Source organism: Eucyclogobius newberryi, unplaced genomic scaffold, assembly GCF_026437365.1.
Source record: "Eucyclogobius newberryi isolate DKJ021-1_F unplaced genomic scaffold, fEucNew1.0.hap1 SCAF_12, whole genome shotgun sequence".
NCBI lineage: Eukaryota > Metazoa > Chordata > Actinopteri > Gobiiformes > Gobiidae > Eucyclogobius > Eucyclogobius newberryi.
The window spans coordinates 2,794,325-2,810,758 of record NW_027315746.1 but is presented as its reverse complement, the minus strand read 5'-3'; the positions used below and the strand labels follow the sequence as shown (position 1 = coordinate 2,810,758).

The 16,434-nt window shown below is 48.9% G+C and overlaps 1 protein-coding gene across 1 annotated transcript in view; it reads right to left on the bottom strand.

Moving 5' to 3' along the window:
* Nucleotides 1-16,434, bottom strand: part of LOC140355928 (NACHT, LRR and PYD domains-containing protein 3-like) — a 143,353-nt gene that overhangs the window by 91,480 nt on the left and 35,439 nt on the right. The window contains 4 exon segments of the mRNA XM_072440585.1: nucleotides 4,763-4,930; nucleotides 11,946-12,113; nucleotides 14,639-15,259; nucleotides 15,261-16,407. Coding sequence (XP_072296686.1) covers nucleotides 4,763-4,930; nucleotides 11,946-12,113; nucleotides 14,639-15,259; nucleotides 15,261-16,407 — 2,104 coding nt within the window.

Here is a 16,434-nt window from a genome sequence, read left to right as displayed (position 1 = left end):
GCTCTGACGTGGCCCTGTTGTGGCTGTAATGTGGCCCTGTCGTGGCCCTGTTGTGGCCCTGACGTGGCCCTGTCGTGGCCCTGTTGTGGCCCTGTCGTGACCCTGTCGTGGCCCTGACGTGGCTTTAATTTGGCCCTGTTGTGGCCCTGTTGTGGCTCTAATGTTCCCTGTCATGGCCCTGACGTGGTCCTGTCGTGGCCCTGTCGTGGCCCTGTCATGGCCCTGTCGTGGCCCTGTCATGGCCCTGACGTGGCCCTGTCTTGGCCCTGTCCTGGCTCAGAAGTGGCCCTGTCGTGGCCCTGTCGTGGCTCAGAAGTGGCCCTGTCGTGGCCCTGTCTTGGCTCAGAAGTGACCCTGTCGTGGCTCTAACGTGGCCCTGTCGTGGCTCTGACGTGGCTCAGAAGTGGCCCTGTCTTGGCTCTACTGTGGCCCTGTCGTGGCCCTGTCGTGGTCCTGTCGTTGCCCTGTCTTGGCTCTGTCGTGGCTCTAATGTGGCCCTTTCGTGGCCCTGTCGTGACCCTGTCGTGGCCCTGACGTGGCTCAGAAGTGGCCCTGTCGTGGCCATGTCGTGGCTCAGAAGTGGCCCTGTCGTGGCCCTGTCGTGGCTCTAACATGGCCTCTGAAGTCGCCCTGTCGTGGCTCAAAAGTGGCTCAGAAGTGGCCCTGTCGTGGCTCAGAAGTGGCCCTGTTGTGGCCCTGTTGTGGCCCTGTCGTGGCCCTGACGTGGCCCTGTCTTGGCCCTGTTGTGGCCCTGTCATGGCCCTGTCTTGGCTCAGAACTGGCCCTGCCGTGGCTGTAACGTGGCCCTGACATGGCCTGTTGTGGCCCTGTCGTGGCCCTGTCATGGCCCTATTGTGGCTCTGAAGTGGCCCTGTGGTGACTCAAAAGTGGCTCAGAAGTGGCCCTGTCGTGGCTCAGAAGTGGCCCTGTCGTGGCCCTGATGTGGCCCTATGGTGGCTCTGAAGTGGCCCTGACTTGGCCTTGTCGTGGCCCCGACGTGGCTCTGACACACCCCTGTCGTGGCTTTAACGTGGCCTGTCGTGGCTCAGAAGTAGCCCTGTCGTAGCCCTGTCGTGGCCCTGAGTTGCCCAGTCGTGGCCGTGACGTGGCCCTGTCGTGGCTCAGAAGTGGCCCTGTCGTGGCTCTAAAGTGGCCCTATCGTGGACCTGTCGTGGATCAGTAGTGGCCCTGACTTGGCCCTGTCGTGACTCTGACGTGGCCCTATCGTGGCCCTGTCTTGGCCCTGTCGTGGCCCTGTCGTGGCTCAGAATTGGCCCTGACTTGGCCTTGTCGTGGCCCTGACGTGGCTCTGACATGGCCCTTTCATGGCTCAGAAGTGGCCCTGTCGTGGCCCTGTCGTGGCTCAGAAGTAGCCCTGTCGTAGCCCTGTCGTAGCCCTGTCGTGGCCCTGAGTTGCCCTGTCCTGGCCCTGATGTGGCCCTGTCGTGGCTCAGAAGTGGCCCTGTTGTGGCTCTAACGTGGCCGTATCGTGGCCCTGTCGTGGACCTGTCGTGGCTCAGAAGTGGCCCTGACGTGGCCCTGTCGTGGCCTTGTTTTGGCTCTGACGTGGCCCTATCGTGGCCCTGAATTGGCTCAGAAGTGGCTCTGTCGTGGCCATGTCGTGACCCTGTCGTGGCCCTGACGTGGCTCAGAAGTGGCTCGGAAGTGGCCCTGTCGTGACTCTAATGTGGCCCTGTCGTTGCCCTGTCGTGACCCTGTCGTGGCCTTGACGTGGCTCAGAAGTTGCTCAGAAGTGGCTCAGAAGTGGCCCTGTCGTGGCCCTGTCGTGGCTCAGAAGTGGCCCTGTCATGGCCCTCTCATGGCTCAAAGTGGCCCTGTCATGGCTCTAACGTGGCCCTGTCGTGGCCCTGTCATGGCCCTATCGTGGCTCTGAAGTGGCCCTGTCGTTGCTCAATAGTGGCTCAGAAGTGTACCTGTCCTGGCCCTTTCGTGGCTCAGAAGTGGCCCTGTCGTGGCTCTAATATGGCCCTGTCGTGGTCCTGTCATGTCCTGACGTGGCCCTGTCGTGGCTCTAATGTGGCCCTGTCGTGGCCATGTCGTGGCCCTGACGTGGCCCTGTCGTGGCCATGTCGTGGCCCTGAAGTGGCCCTGACGTGGCCCTGTCGTGGCTCAGAAGTAGCCGTGACGTGGCCCTGTCGTGGCTCAGAAGTGGCCCTGTCGTGGCTCTAACGTGGCTCAGAAGTGGCCCTGACGTGGCCCTGTCGTGACCCTGTCGTGACCCTGTCGTGGCCCTGTCGTGGCCCTGACGTGGCTCAAAAGTGGCTCAGAAGTGGCCTTGTCGTGGCTCAGAAGTGACCCTGTCGTGGCCCTGTCGTGGCTCAGAAGTATCCCTGTCGTAGCCCTGTCGTAGCCCTGTCGTGGCCCTGAGTTGCCCTGTCCTGGCCCTGATGTGGCCCTGTCGTGGCTCAGAAGTGGCCCTGTTGTGGCTCTAACGTGGCCGTATCGTGGCCCTGTCTTGGACCTGTCGTGGCTCAGAAGTGGCCCTGACGTGGCCCTGTCGTGGCCTTGTTTTGGCTCTGACGTGGCCCTATCGTGGCCCTGTCGTGGCTCAGAAGTGGCCCTGTCGTGGCTCTAACGTGGCCCTATCGTGGCCCTGTCGTGGACCTGTCGTGGCTCAGAAGTGGCCCTGTCGTGGACCTGTCGTGGCCCTGACTTGGCCCTGTCGTGGCCCTGTCGTGGCTCAGAAGTGGCCCTGTCTTGGCTCTACTGTGGCCCTGTCGTGGCCCTGTCATGTCCTGACTTGGCCCTGTTGTGGCTCTAATGTGGCCCTGTCGTGGCCCTGTCGTGGCCCTGTTGTGGCCCTGACGTGGCTCAGAAGTGGCCCTGTCGTGGCCCTGTCGTGGCTCAGAAGTTGCCCTTTCGTGGCCCTGTCATGGCTCAGAAGTGGCCCTGTCGTGGCTCTAACGTGGCTCAGAAGTGACCCTGTCGTGGCCCTGACGTGGCCCTATTGTGGCCCTGTTGTGGCTCTGACGTGGCTCAGAAGTGACCCTGTCGTGGCTCTCACGTGGCCTTGACGTGGCCCTGTCGTTGCCCTGACATGGCCTTGTCGTGGCCCTGTCGTGGCCCTGTCGCAGGCCTTTCGTGGCTCTAACGTGGCCCTGTCTTGGCTCAGAAGTGGCCCTGTCATGGCCCTGACGTTGCCCTGTCGTGGCTCTAACGTGGCCTTTCGTGGCTCAGAAGTAGCCATATCGTGGCCCTGAGTTGCCCTGTCGTGGCCGTTACGTGGCCCTGTCGCGGCTCCGAAGTGGCCCTGTCGCGGCTCTAACGTGGCCCTATCGTGGACCTGTCGTGGCTCAGAAGAGGCCCTGTCGTGGCTCTAACGTGGCCCTGTCGTGGACCTGTCGTGGCTCAGAAGTGGCCCTGACGTGGCCCTGTCGTGGCCCTGACGTGGCCCTGTTGTGGCTCTGACGTGGCTCAGAATTGGCCCTGACTTGGCCCTGTCGTGGCCCTGACGTGGCTCTTACATGGCCCTGTCGTGGCCCTGACGTGGCTCAGAAGTGGCCCTGTCGTGGCCTTGACATGGCTCAGAAGTGGCCCTGTCGTGGCTTTCACGTGGCCTTGACGTGGCCCTGTCGTGGCCCTGTCGTGGCTCTGACATGGCTCAGAAGTGACCCTGTCGTGGCTCTGACGTGGCCCTATTGTGGCCCTGTTGTGGCTCTGACGTGGCTCAGAAGTGACCCTGTCGTGGCTCTCACGTGGCCTTGACGTGGCCCTGTCGTGGCCCTGACGTGGCCCTGTCGTGGCCCTGTCGTGGCTCTGTCGTGGTTGTCTACAGTTCACCAAACTGAGTTTAAGTGTGGAAATACCAGCGAGTCAAGAGTTCAATAGGACTTGTTTCCAGGTTCCATTTAGAGCAAACTCAGATGTTTAAGTGACTTACAAGTCCATGTTTGAGCTCATGGTGGTGGCAGCCATCTTTTCATTAACAAAGGCTAATTTTTAAAAATAAACTCAACATGAAATAACTTCCTCTTCATGTCAATTTGAAAAGTTTTTCTTTCTTTTTTCATTATATTTTAAGTTAATCATATGAACAAAGACTAAACTTGAGTCTTTTTCAGCTCAAATCTCTCACTCAGATGTTTCCTCTTTAACTGTGAAGACTTGAAGTCTGATAAAGTCACATATTGTTCATGTTTCTTTGAACTGAATGAAATACAGAGACTCACACTTCCTCAGACCTGGGACCATCCACTGTTCTCCAGCAGGATCCAACCTGAAACACACAAGTCCAGTTTAGACCAGACCACAGACCCAGACCTGGACCAACCATGGACCAGAGACTGAACCAGGACCCAGACCTGAGAGAGTCCAGGGGGCAGTGGGGGTCGTCCCGTAGAGCGGTCAGGAGCTCTGCTGAGGGTCCTGGATGGTTGTAGCTCAGGTCTAACTCTGTCAGATGGGAGTGGGAGGAGCTTAGAGCTGAGGCCAGAGAAGCCCCGCCCCTTTCTGAGACCAGACATCCAGACAGTCTAAAGACACACAGCATTACACTCATGTGGACACAAGGGACAGCATTACACTCATGTGGACACAAGGGACAGTGTTACACTCATGTGGACACAAGGGACAGCATTACACTCATGTGGACACAAGGGGCAGCATTACACTCATGTGGACACAAGGGGCAGCGTTACACTCATGTGGACACAAGGGGCAGCGTTACACTCACGTGGACACAAGGGACAGCGTTACACTCATGTGGACACAAGGGACAGAGTGCATCATGGGAGCGTCTCACCTGAGTGTCTCCAGTCTGCAGGGGGCGCTCTTCAGTCCAGAACACAGCAGCTCCACTCCTGAGTCCTGGAGGTCGTTGTGAGACAGATCCAGGAGTGTGAGACTGGAGGAGCTGAGGACTGAGGCCAGAGGACCACAGCTGTGAGGGGACAGTCCACAGAGGGGCAGACTGAGGACAGAGAGGGACATTAGAGACTAGAACCATGACACAAGAGTTTAAATACAGTCTGAGGACAGATAATGTCACAGTTATTGACCCTATCTGACAATGCACACATCCATGTGTGGACACAGAAGTAGCTCAGGGGACAAGCAGCATAATCGTATTTTATTGATCCCAAACACAGGAGGAAGAGCTGATGCTGAGAGCTAATTATATATATATATATATATATATATATATATATATATATATATATATATATATATATATATATATATATATATATATATATATATATATATATATATATATATATATATATATATATATATATATATATATATATATATATATATATATGCGCTGTCCCCACTGCTGTTCTGCATAAGACTGAACCCTCTCAGCCAAGTAATCCACAAGACTGGCTATGGATACCGACTCAGGAGAAATGGGACAACCATCAGTCTCCACCTCTACATGGATGACATCAAGCTGTATGCTAAGAGCGAGCGGGATATTGACTCCCTGATCCACACCACCAGGATCAACAGCTTAGATATCGGAATGTCATTTGGACTAGAGAAGTGTGGTGATGGTGACTAAGAGAGGGAAGGTGGTCCACACAGAGGGGTCTCACTCCCAGAAGGAACAATAGCAGACATTGAGGACAGTTACAAGTACCTGGGAATACCACAAGCAAATGGCAACGAAGAGGTAACCAGGAAAGCGGCTATGGCCAAATACCTACAACGAGTGAGGCAAGTCCTCAGAATCCAGCTCATTGGAAAGAAAAAGTCTCCGATACCCTGCAGGAATAATCAGTTGGCCAAAGGAGGAGATACAGATCACATATGTTAAGACACGAAAGCTCCTGATGGAGGGTTCCATCCCAAATCCAGCACCCTGAGACTGTACACTAGCACCCTGAGACTGTGCACTAGCACCCTGAGACTGTACACTAGCACCCTGAGACTGTGCACTAGCACCCTGAGACTGTGCACTAGCACCCTGAGACTGTGCACTAGCACCCTGAGACTGTGCACTAGCACCCTGAGTCTGTGCACTAGCACCCTGAGACTGTACACTAGCACCCTGAGTCTGTGCACTAGCACCCTGAGACTGTACACTAGCACCCTGAGACTGTACACTAGCACCCTGAGACTGTACACTAGCACCCTGAGACTGTACACTAGCCGTAAGGAAGGAGGCCGAGGACTAGTGAGCGTGAGAGCCATTATCCAGCACGAAACGTCCTGGATCCATAAGTACATCAAGGACAAGGCTCCTACAGGGGACGTGCTCAGTGAATGTCTCAGACAATGGGGAACAGAGGATGATGAGGTGCTGGAGGGACCATCATGGGACACGCCCCTACATGGGAGGACACGCCCCTACATGGAATGTACCACCAGAACATAACTGAAGTGGCTGATATCATGAAATCCTACCAATGGATAGATAGAGCCGGTCTGAAGGACAGAGGCCCTGATCTACCACACCAGACAAGACCCAAGGTGTAGGCTGTGCAAAGGGGCCCCTGAGACATTCCCGCACATAACTGCAGTGTGCAAGATGCAGGGACAGCATACATGGAGCACCATCCCCAGGAGCTGGCATAGTGAACAGAAACATCTGTGCAGAGTACAGGCAGGAGACCCCAAGGACGAAGTGGGAAACACCTCCAAAAGGTGGTGGAGAACGACCGAGCCAAGGTCCTCTGGGACTTCCAGATACAGACGGACAGAATGGTAATGGAACCAACCGGACATAGAGGTGGTCTCAAGGTGCAGAGGAAAGCCGTGGTGGTGGACATTGCAGTGCATCATGGGATGGTAACATCCGGAAAAAGGAGAAACTAGAGAAATACCAAGGCCTCAGAGAGGAGTTGGAGAAGGCCTGGAACGTGAAGGTATCGGTGGTTGCCGTAGTGATCGGAGCACTTGGGGCAGTGGAGGAATGGCTTGTGCAGATCCCAGGAAAAACATCAGACATCTCGGTCCAGGAAAGTGCAGTGCAGTAACAGCAAAGATACTGCGCAGAACCCTCAAGCTCCCAGGCCTCACCATTATCACCATAGGAACAGAAAACCACAGGCATCGAACCCAAAACCTGATCAAGAAAAGATTGTAAAAGAGAGTGAAGTCTAATCCTAATGAAGGGCCCCCCAAGAAAACTCCACAGGCACTCCTGACACCAATCGTCAGTAATAATTGAATATATAACATCCACAACCCCCTGCTGCCCTCTACAAGTATTTTCCAATCCCCCACATTTGGCCCATTGATGAGTAGATGTATTTAGTCTCAGAGTTTATGTACAAAAGCAGACAACATGGAGCATAAAGTCTGATGTTAAAAACAAATAAATCATGTCATCAGTCCCTTCCAATTAACAGAAATGTATCACCATGTGACCACAACCTGAAGTCACACGCCCCACGCTGGTGGCTCCATCTCTCACACTCTTCAGTTCTCTGTGTTTTGTATCTTCCTTAGGAGCACCTCTGCTTCTCCCGGTGTTCTGAGGAGCACCTCTGCTTCTCCTGGTGTTCTGAGGAGCACCTCTGCTTCTCCTGGTGTTCTGAGGAGCACCTCTGCTTCTCCCTGTGTTCTGAGGAGCACCTCTGCTTCTCCCGGTGTTCTGAGGAGCACCTCTGCTTCTCCCGGTGTTCTGAGGAGCACCTCTGCTTCTCCTGGTGTTCTGAGGAGCACCTCTGCTTCTCCCGGTGTTCTGAGGAGCACCTCTGCTTCTCCCGGTGTTCTGAGGAGCACCTCTGCTTCTCCCTGTGTTCTGAGGAGCACCTCTGCTTCTCCCGGTGTTCTGAGGAGCACCTCTGCTTCTCCCGGTGTTCTGAGGAGCACCTCTGCTTCTCCCGGTGTTCTGAGGAGCACCTCTGTTTCTCCTGGTGTTCTGAGCATGTGTTTTTTACCTTCAAAAGTCACAGAAGAGTCGAAGGGGAAAGAGAACCCACGTCTTATTTTGCTCCTCCTGAGCTCCTCACAGATGTGGTGAAACCTTTACTGTTGTTGAGGAACCTCGTATGGAACAAAGAATACGTGCTTGCCTTCTAAAGGTCTCCTTAAACCCTGGAGGTCTCCTTTAACCCTGTAGGTTTCCTTTAACCCTGGAGGTCTCCTTTAACCCTGGATGTCTCCTTTAAACCTGGAGGTCTCCTTTAACCCTGGAGGTCTCCTTTAACCCTGGAGGTCTCCTTAAACCCTGGAGGTCTCCTTAAACCCTGGAGGTCTCCTTTAACCCTGGAGGTCTCCTTTAACCCTGGAGGTCTCCTTTAACTCTGGAGGTCTCCTTTAACCCTGGAGGTCTCCTTTAACGCTGGAGGTCTCCTTTAACCCTGGAGGTCTCCTTTAACCCTGGAGGTCTCCTTAAACCTGGAGGTCTCCTTTAACCCTGGAGGTCTCCTTTAACCCTGGAGGTCTCCTTTAACCCTGCAGGTCTCCTTTAACCCTGGAGGTCTCCTTTAACCCTGGAGGTCTCCTTTAACCCTGCAGGTCTCCTTTAACCCCGGAGGTCTCCTTTAACCCTGGAGGTCTCCTTTAACCCTGGAGGTCTCCTTTAACCCTTGCAGCCTTCAGGACACGTTCCTTCACACGATCGTTAAGAAACCTCATTATCAGGCCTCGTGGTTCATCAGCTGCTGTTTCGATTATGATGGGAAGGACTTCAACTCCTGAGCCATCAAGGAGCGCAGGAATAATCTTCTCCAAAAACCTTTCTGTATCATTTCCTTCTTCTCCTTCTTCTACACCCACAAGACTTAGGTTAGAACATCGTGATCTGAACTCCAAATCCAAGATCTTATTTTTCATATTGTTGTTCTCTGACTCCAGCGTTGTCACCCTGGCCCGCTCCATCTCGGCCCTTAATGTCTGCAGATCGTCCCACTGCTTTCAGTTCAGCAGATACTGTAGCAGATACTGCAGCAGATACTGCAGCAGATACTGCATCAGATACTGCATCAGATACTGCATCAGATACTGCAGCAGATACTGCAGCAGATACTGCAGCAGATACAGATACTGCAGCAGATACTGCATCAGATACTGCAGCAGATACTGCATCAGATACTGCAGCAGATACTGCAGCAGATACTGCATCAGATACTGCAGCAGATACTGCATCAGATACTGCGGAAGATACTGCATCAGATACTGCATCAGATACTGCAGCAGATCCTGCATCAGATACTGCAGCAGATACTGCATCAGATACTGCATCAGATACTGCAGTAGATACTGCATCAGATACTTCATCAGATACTGCATCAGATACTGCAGCAGATACTGCATCAGATACTGCATCAGATACTGCAGTAGATACTGCAGCAGATACTGCAGCAGATACTGTAGCAGATACTGTAGCAGATACTGCATCAGATACTGCAGCAGATACTGCATCAGATACTGCAGTAGATACTGCATCAGATACTTCATCAGATACTGCATCAGATACTGCAGCAGATACTGCATCAGATACTGCATCAGATACTGCAGTAGATACTGCAGCAGATACTGCATCAGATACTGCAGCAGATACTGCAGCAGATACAGATACTGCAGCAGATACTGCATCAGATACTGTAGCAGATACTGTAGCAGATACTGCATCAGATACTGCAGCAGATACTGCAGCAGATACAGATACTGTAGCAGATACTGCAGCAGATACTGCATCAGATACTGCATCAGATACTGCATCAGCTACTGCATCAGATACTGCAGCAGATACTGCAGCAGATACAGATACTGCATCAGATACTGCATCAGATACTGCAGCAGATACTGCAGCAGATACTGCAGCAGATACAGATACTGCAGCAGATACTGCAGCAGATACTGCAGCAGATACAGATACTGCATCAGATACTGCAGCAGATACTGCATCAGATACTGCAGCAGATACTGCAGCAGATACTGCAGCAGATACAGATACTGCAGCAGATACTGCAGCAGATACAGATACTGCATCAGATACTGCAGCAGATACTGCAGCAGATACTGCATCAGATACTGCAGCAGATACTGCATCAGATACTGCAGCAGATACTGCAGCAGATACAGATACTGCATCAGATACTGCAGCAGATACTGCATCAGATACTGCAGCAGATACAGATACTGTAGCAGATACTGCAGCAGATACTATTAAGAGTGTTTTTTAAACTTCCTCTGTATCTTCCTGCGTTGCAACAATGAAATTCTCCATGTGTGGACAATAAAGGAATATCTTATCAAATGTCACATGTCTTCATCTAATTCCTTCTCTCTCTCTCTCTCTGTCTTCTACAGATACACTTTCCCTCAAACCCTCAGCACAATGGACATCCACATCGCTGAGGTTAGTTTATATTATTTGACTACTATAATGTGGAAACATTAGCCTGGCAAAACTTCAGTGCAGATATGTTTCTTCTGTTCTAATTTTTTTTACATTGTCGCCCTTGTCATCAGGTAGTGGAAAACAGCTCTCCTGAGTCTCACCTCAATATCCCACAGCTTGTTGGAACGGCGGATGTTTGTCAAGAACTTGTGCAGAAGCATCATAACTATGCAGAAGTCCATTACATTACAGCTTCGACTTTGCACAGCAGGTACTATTTATTACACATCATTTACTTCACTTCACTTTATTAAATGTACAATAAAGTGCAAATGCAGAATAGCAATAATAGACACTGTATGAGAGGTTCTGTCTACAGGAGATTTTGTTTATAAAAGTTCTTCTATTAAGAGTATTTTTTTAAACTTCCTATAAGTTTTCTGTCCTTTTCCTCTGTATCTTCCTGCGTTGCAACAAATACATTTCTCCATGTGTGGACAATAAAGGAATATATTATCAAATGTCACATGTCTTCATCTAATTCCTTCTCTCTCTTTCTCTGTCTTCTACAGATGCACTTTCCTGATTCTGATTTTGAATCTTTGATGCTATTTAGGGCCTTTTATAATCCATTTCCATTTTAATATAGTAACTTCTAATTCTGATTCAAGTCCAGTTACCATCAATAACAACACTCCTCTTGAGTCTTGAGTGACAGCTGTAGGGGGAGGTGGTGTCTGTGTGACAGGGGGAGGGCTTATCCCAATGAGATGCAAATGAGCCCCGCCCCCTGTGACTCTGGGCTCACTCCGGTGAGAAACTTTAGAGGCCGTTTTCTCAGTGAAAGGTTTTGAGAGTTGTAACATTCAAATGACCACAACTTACTCAAATATGATCAGATCTACATGAGTGAGAAAGCTTTGAATTCACACTTTCAGAATCTGTGAATAAATCTGTGAATGTCCGGGTAGACTTGTAACTGCTTTATCCACGGTCAGTCACATATTGAGCATTAACAGATGGGTCATATTATCTCCCTCTTCTGATACAAAGAAGTTGTGGCTGTGGTTCTCTGTGGTTCTTGCTCGGCATCTTAGCCTCGTTTGCTTTGTTTGTTTTGGTTCCGTAGTGTTACAGACTTGTTTCTTCCTCCTTTGGGATAAAGTGGGTCAAACGATGATTTAAAGCCACGTTTTGCAGCAGAAGTGAGGCTGCGTCAGCTCAAAGCGCCATAACCCAGAAAAAACGACACATTTCATCACATACATAGTGTATTTAAATAATGAGTGAAACATTTGTTTATTTAGTACATTATTTAGATAATTATTTAAAACATATTTATTTGATAAAGTATTTAGATTTATGAATTAGTGATGGAAATCTCAGATCTCGATACGATATTATGTCCGATATGAAATGAGCCTTGATACACTTGATCCGATTCATTTAAGAAGCATTTCAACATCAGATTCAATTGTCTGTGTATTTCTCTTTCAATTATTTATTCACTCGTAATTCATTATTTAATTGTGTATTTATTTAATACATTTTGGCACAAGTTACATATATTTAAAAACCTACTTCCTCCTTTTGAGGGATAATGACTCTTTAAGTCTCCATTCAAACAAGTTTCTCTGTATCAGTTGGACAGGTGAGTCTAATCTAAGGCTGTTTCAACACTCACCTGAGAATCTCCAGTCTGCAGGGGGCGCTCTTCAGTCCAGAACACAGCAGCTCCACTCCTGAGTCCTGGAGGTCGTTGTGAGACAGATCCAGGAGTGTGAGACTGGAGGAGCTGAGGACTGAGGCCAGAGGACCCCAACTGTGAGGGGACAGTCCACAGCCAATCAGTCTGAGGACAGAGAGGGACATTAGAGACTAGAACCATGACACAAGAGTTTAAATACAGTCTGAGGACAGAGAGGGACATTAGAGACTAGAACCATGACACAAGAGTTTAAATACAGTCTGAGGACAGAGAGGGACATTAGAGACTAGAACCATGACACAAGAGTTTAAATACAGTCTGAGGACAGAGAGGGACATTAGAGACTAGAACCATGACACAAGAGTTTAAAGTGCAGATGAATTTCATGTTTCTCTAATTCTGACTCAGTTGGTCCCTGTAGTTAAATTGATCATATGTTGAGTCTTTAACATATAAATATATATATGTAACATATATAGAGAGAGCAGGAGACATGAGTCTGGAGCGTTTCCTAGACAACAGAAATAGAAATGGAGCTGGAGGACGTCCTTGGCGTTCTGAACGTGATACAGAGAATCTCGATGTAGTGTTTGGATAGAACATGATACAACTGTTTATGTTTTTGTGCAGCATTTTAACTGTTCAGACAAATCTGGAGCCAAAACAAAAAGAGTTTCACAAATAAAGTCTTGCTCAACACAATCAAATGATTTGTAAAAGTCCAGAAAAAGAATGAGTCTTTATCAATATATTCAGAGTGATGGATTCAATCAAAATCAGTCTCATATTTGAGCCTTTTGGCCATGAATCCAGTTTGTGTTTCATTTATTATTTCATTTAAACTGTTTTCATTCAAGTATTTGAGATAGAATTTTGTCATCAATATTTCACAATGTTTTTGTCTCCAGTTTCCAACATAAAGAGATCTTTGCCTGGTTTGGGAATAAGACAGATTGTTCTCTGCTTCAGACTTGTTCACATTTCTTCTCTCTCAAAACTAAAGTGAAAAAGCTCCAAAAGTCTCTTTTCAACTCGGATCCAAAAGTGCAGATAAAATTCCACTATGAGACGTCACATCCAGGGGATTTAGCCTTTTTCACTGATTCAACTGCTTCAGACATTTCTAGTTTTGTTCTTGAGCTTTCACAGTCTGAACTTTTCAGAACTTGATGTCGTCTTATTCCTGACACAATTGATGAACTCTTCACTTTTAGATGCCTCATTATTTCATTTATATATGTTTTTATTAAATGTATACACATGGTTAGAAATGTCTTTTGGGCTTGAGATGTTCATTTATTTTGAAGCAGGTCATATTATTTATTTTGTCATGTTTTTTTTCTGTCTTCAAGTCATTTGGTCCTTGATCAGACAAAGGCCTTTTGTCATTTCACTAAACATTTGATTTATTTCTTCTTGTAGCTTTGCAATTCTAATATCTTCCTCCTCTGTTGTGTTCTCTTTTGATAGAAGTGCATTTTATTCATCCATCACCTTAATTTCTTTGTGTGATTTCAGATTTTCTTGTCGTTTTTCTCGTCTGATCCTTAAAAAACTCATTTTTCTGCTCATGATCAATCATTTCACCATTAAATACATCATTAATCAGTGAAGTTACCATATCACAAAGATCTGGTCCTGCAGTAAAGTGTTATTTAACTTCTAATATCCACACATTTGAACACTTTTAATTGAATAGTTATTAACTTGTGATCTGTTAATGGAGCATAACTGTGACCTATTTCTGAAATGAACTGGAGAGAAACAGAAGAAGTAAACTATAAATCAGTCCTGGATTGGCCGGATCTACTTGCATTATACAAGTTTATTCCTTCATAAGTGGGTTGAAGAACCAGGAAGTAGAGCTGAGTTCTAAAACAGAATCCCTCTGTGATGTCATCAATAAGAGACTTTCCCTCCAAAATGCAGGGACAATTTACAAGTAACTGTCTGCGTCTGAAAGTCTGTAAAACTCAGATAAAATGTATTTGTGTCATAAATATTGGTCAAATGTGTCTGACTCACACATAGTTATGGACAAATAATCACAAAACAAGTCATGGATCTCACATTAAACAACAAACTAACTGGATTGTTCATCTTTTTGCCTGTGAAGGAGCTCTTTTTCCAGCTCAAGCTAAGGTAAGCGGACCACAATGCATTGCGAGAGTGTGGAAAAACCACACTCTCGCAATGCATTGTGGTCTATATTGACCACTCTAGTGACCAGCGCTGGACACTACTTTTCAAATAGCTTTACCTTTCACTTAAATGGCGTGATCCTTAAATAGCGCCCTCTGTAGGAAAAGTGTGGACCTTCAGAGTCACTGACACATTTTTCTGACAGTTTAAACAATCATTTAACAAATTGAAGGTGTTATCAGGAATTATTATTTGTCAAATCATAACTATTGTGTCATTTATATGAATTTTTGGCTTTTGTTAACATTATGGTTGCCAGGCAACAGTTGTGGAATTATCTCTACATATGTCACATCTGCTGCTCATGTCCAACCAGGAAGTAACATTATAAAACCATCAAAATGGTCAAATTGGAGAAAAACAGACTAAACGTTGAGTCAAATCTTAAATATAATCATGTTCACTATGTTTATGTGAAAAGTATAATCTGACCTGTCATATGCACTTTAAATACAGTCTGGACTCACAGGACTTTGGTGGAGGCTTTGATCACCGGCAGCAGACCCAGGAGAGCTGTCTCTGAGGCCCGGTATTTCCTCAGGTCAAACTCCTCCAGGTCTGAGTCTGAGGACAATAAGAGGAAGGACAGAGCAGACCACAGAGCAGGAGAACTTAATGAGGAGAAATTTCCTCCTCTCATGTTCTCCTGTATCTCCTTCATCAGACTGAGGTCGTTCAGCTCGTTCAGACAGTGGAGCAGGTTCAGACTTCTCTCTGCAGACAGACCCTCTTCATTCAGCTTCTCTTTGATGTACTTTACTGTCTCCTGATTGGTCCCTGAGCTACTTCCTGTCTGTGTTAGCAGACCCTGCAGCAGGCTCTGATTGGTCGACAGAGACAGCCCCAGGAGGAAGCGCAGGAACAGGTCCAGGTGTCCGTTTGGACTCTGTAAGGCCTGGTCCACAGCAGAGCAGTAGAAGTCTGCCTCAGACTCAGGACTCTCAAAGGAGTGTGGTGGTGACAGCAGGTTCTCTCCAGAGCTGAAGAAGGTCTGATGGACGTGAAGAGCAGCCAGAAACTCCTGCACACTCAGATGGATGAAGCAGTAGACCTTGTCCTGGTACAGGCCTGGCTCCTCTCTAAAGACCTGTGAACACTCCGGAGTACACTGAGGCCGCTGCAGCGTCCAGCCCACACTCGCTCAGGTCACACTCATAGAAGATCAGGTTTCCTTTCTGCAGCTGTTCAAAGGCCAGTTTTCCCAGAGACCGCACCATCTCCCTGGTCTCTGGAGTCCAGTGAAGGTCTGCCCCTGATCCCTGGTGATACTTGATGTTCTGGACTTTGGCCTGCACCACCAGCAAGTGGACGTACATCTGTGTGAGAGTCCGGGGCAGCTCTGGTCTCTCTGTTTGTTCCAGAAGCTTCTGTATAACTGTGGAGAGGATCCAGCAGAAGACCGGGATGTGGCACATGATGTGGAGGCTGCGGATGCTCTTGATGTGGGAGATGACGGCTGTGGCCTCGTCTCTGAACCTCTTCCTGAAGTACTCTTCCTTCTGCGGGTCGGTGAACCCTCGCACCTCTGTCACCATGAAGACGTACTCAGTAGGGATCTGATTGGCCGCCGCGGGGCGCGTGGTTATCCAGAGGCGAGCGGAGGGAAGCAGGCTCCCCCTGATAAGATTTACCAGCAGCACGTCCACTGAGACGGACTCTGTGGGGTCGCTCAGGACCCGGGTTCGGCTGAAGTCCAGAGGAAGTCTGCACTCGTCCAGACCGTCAAAGATGAAGAGCACCTGGAGCTGTTGGAAGCTGCAGAGATCTTTGGATGGACTGAAGAAGTGGTGCAGCAGCTCCACCAGGCTGAACTGTGTGTCTCTGAACACATTGAGCTCTCTGAAAGTGAACGGGAACAGCAGCTGGAGCTCCTGATGGGCCCTGCCTTCAGCCCAGTCCAGACTGAACTTCTGAGTTAGCACTGTTTTCCCCACGCCGGCCACGCCCTTCGTCAGCACCGCTCTGATTGGCTCTGGTGAATATGGGCGGGCTTTAAAGATGTCGTCACATGTGATGGTGGTCTCTGGAGCGGCCGCTCTCCTGGACGCACTCTCCATGTGTCTGACCTCATGTTCCTGGTTGACCTCTGAGACTCCGCCCTCTGTGATGTAGAGCTCTGTGTAGATCTGGGTCAGGGGGGCGGAGTCTCCTGCTTTGGCAACGCCCTCAAACACACAGCTGAACTTCTGTTGCAGATGAGACTTCAGTTTATCTCCACAAACTCCAACATGACTACCTGAATAAAGACACAAACAACTGTCAA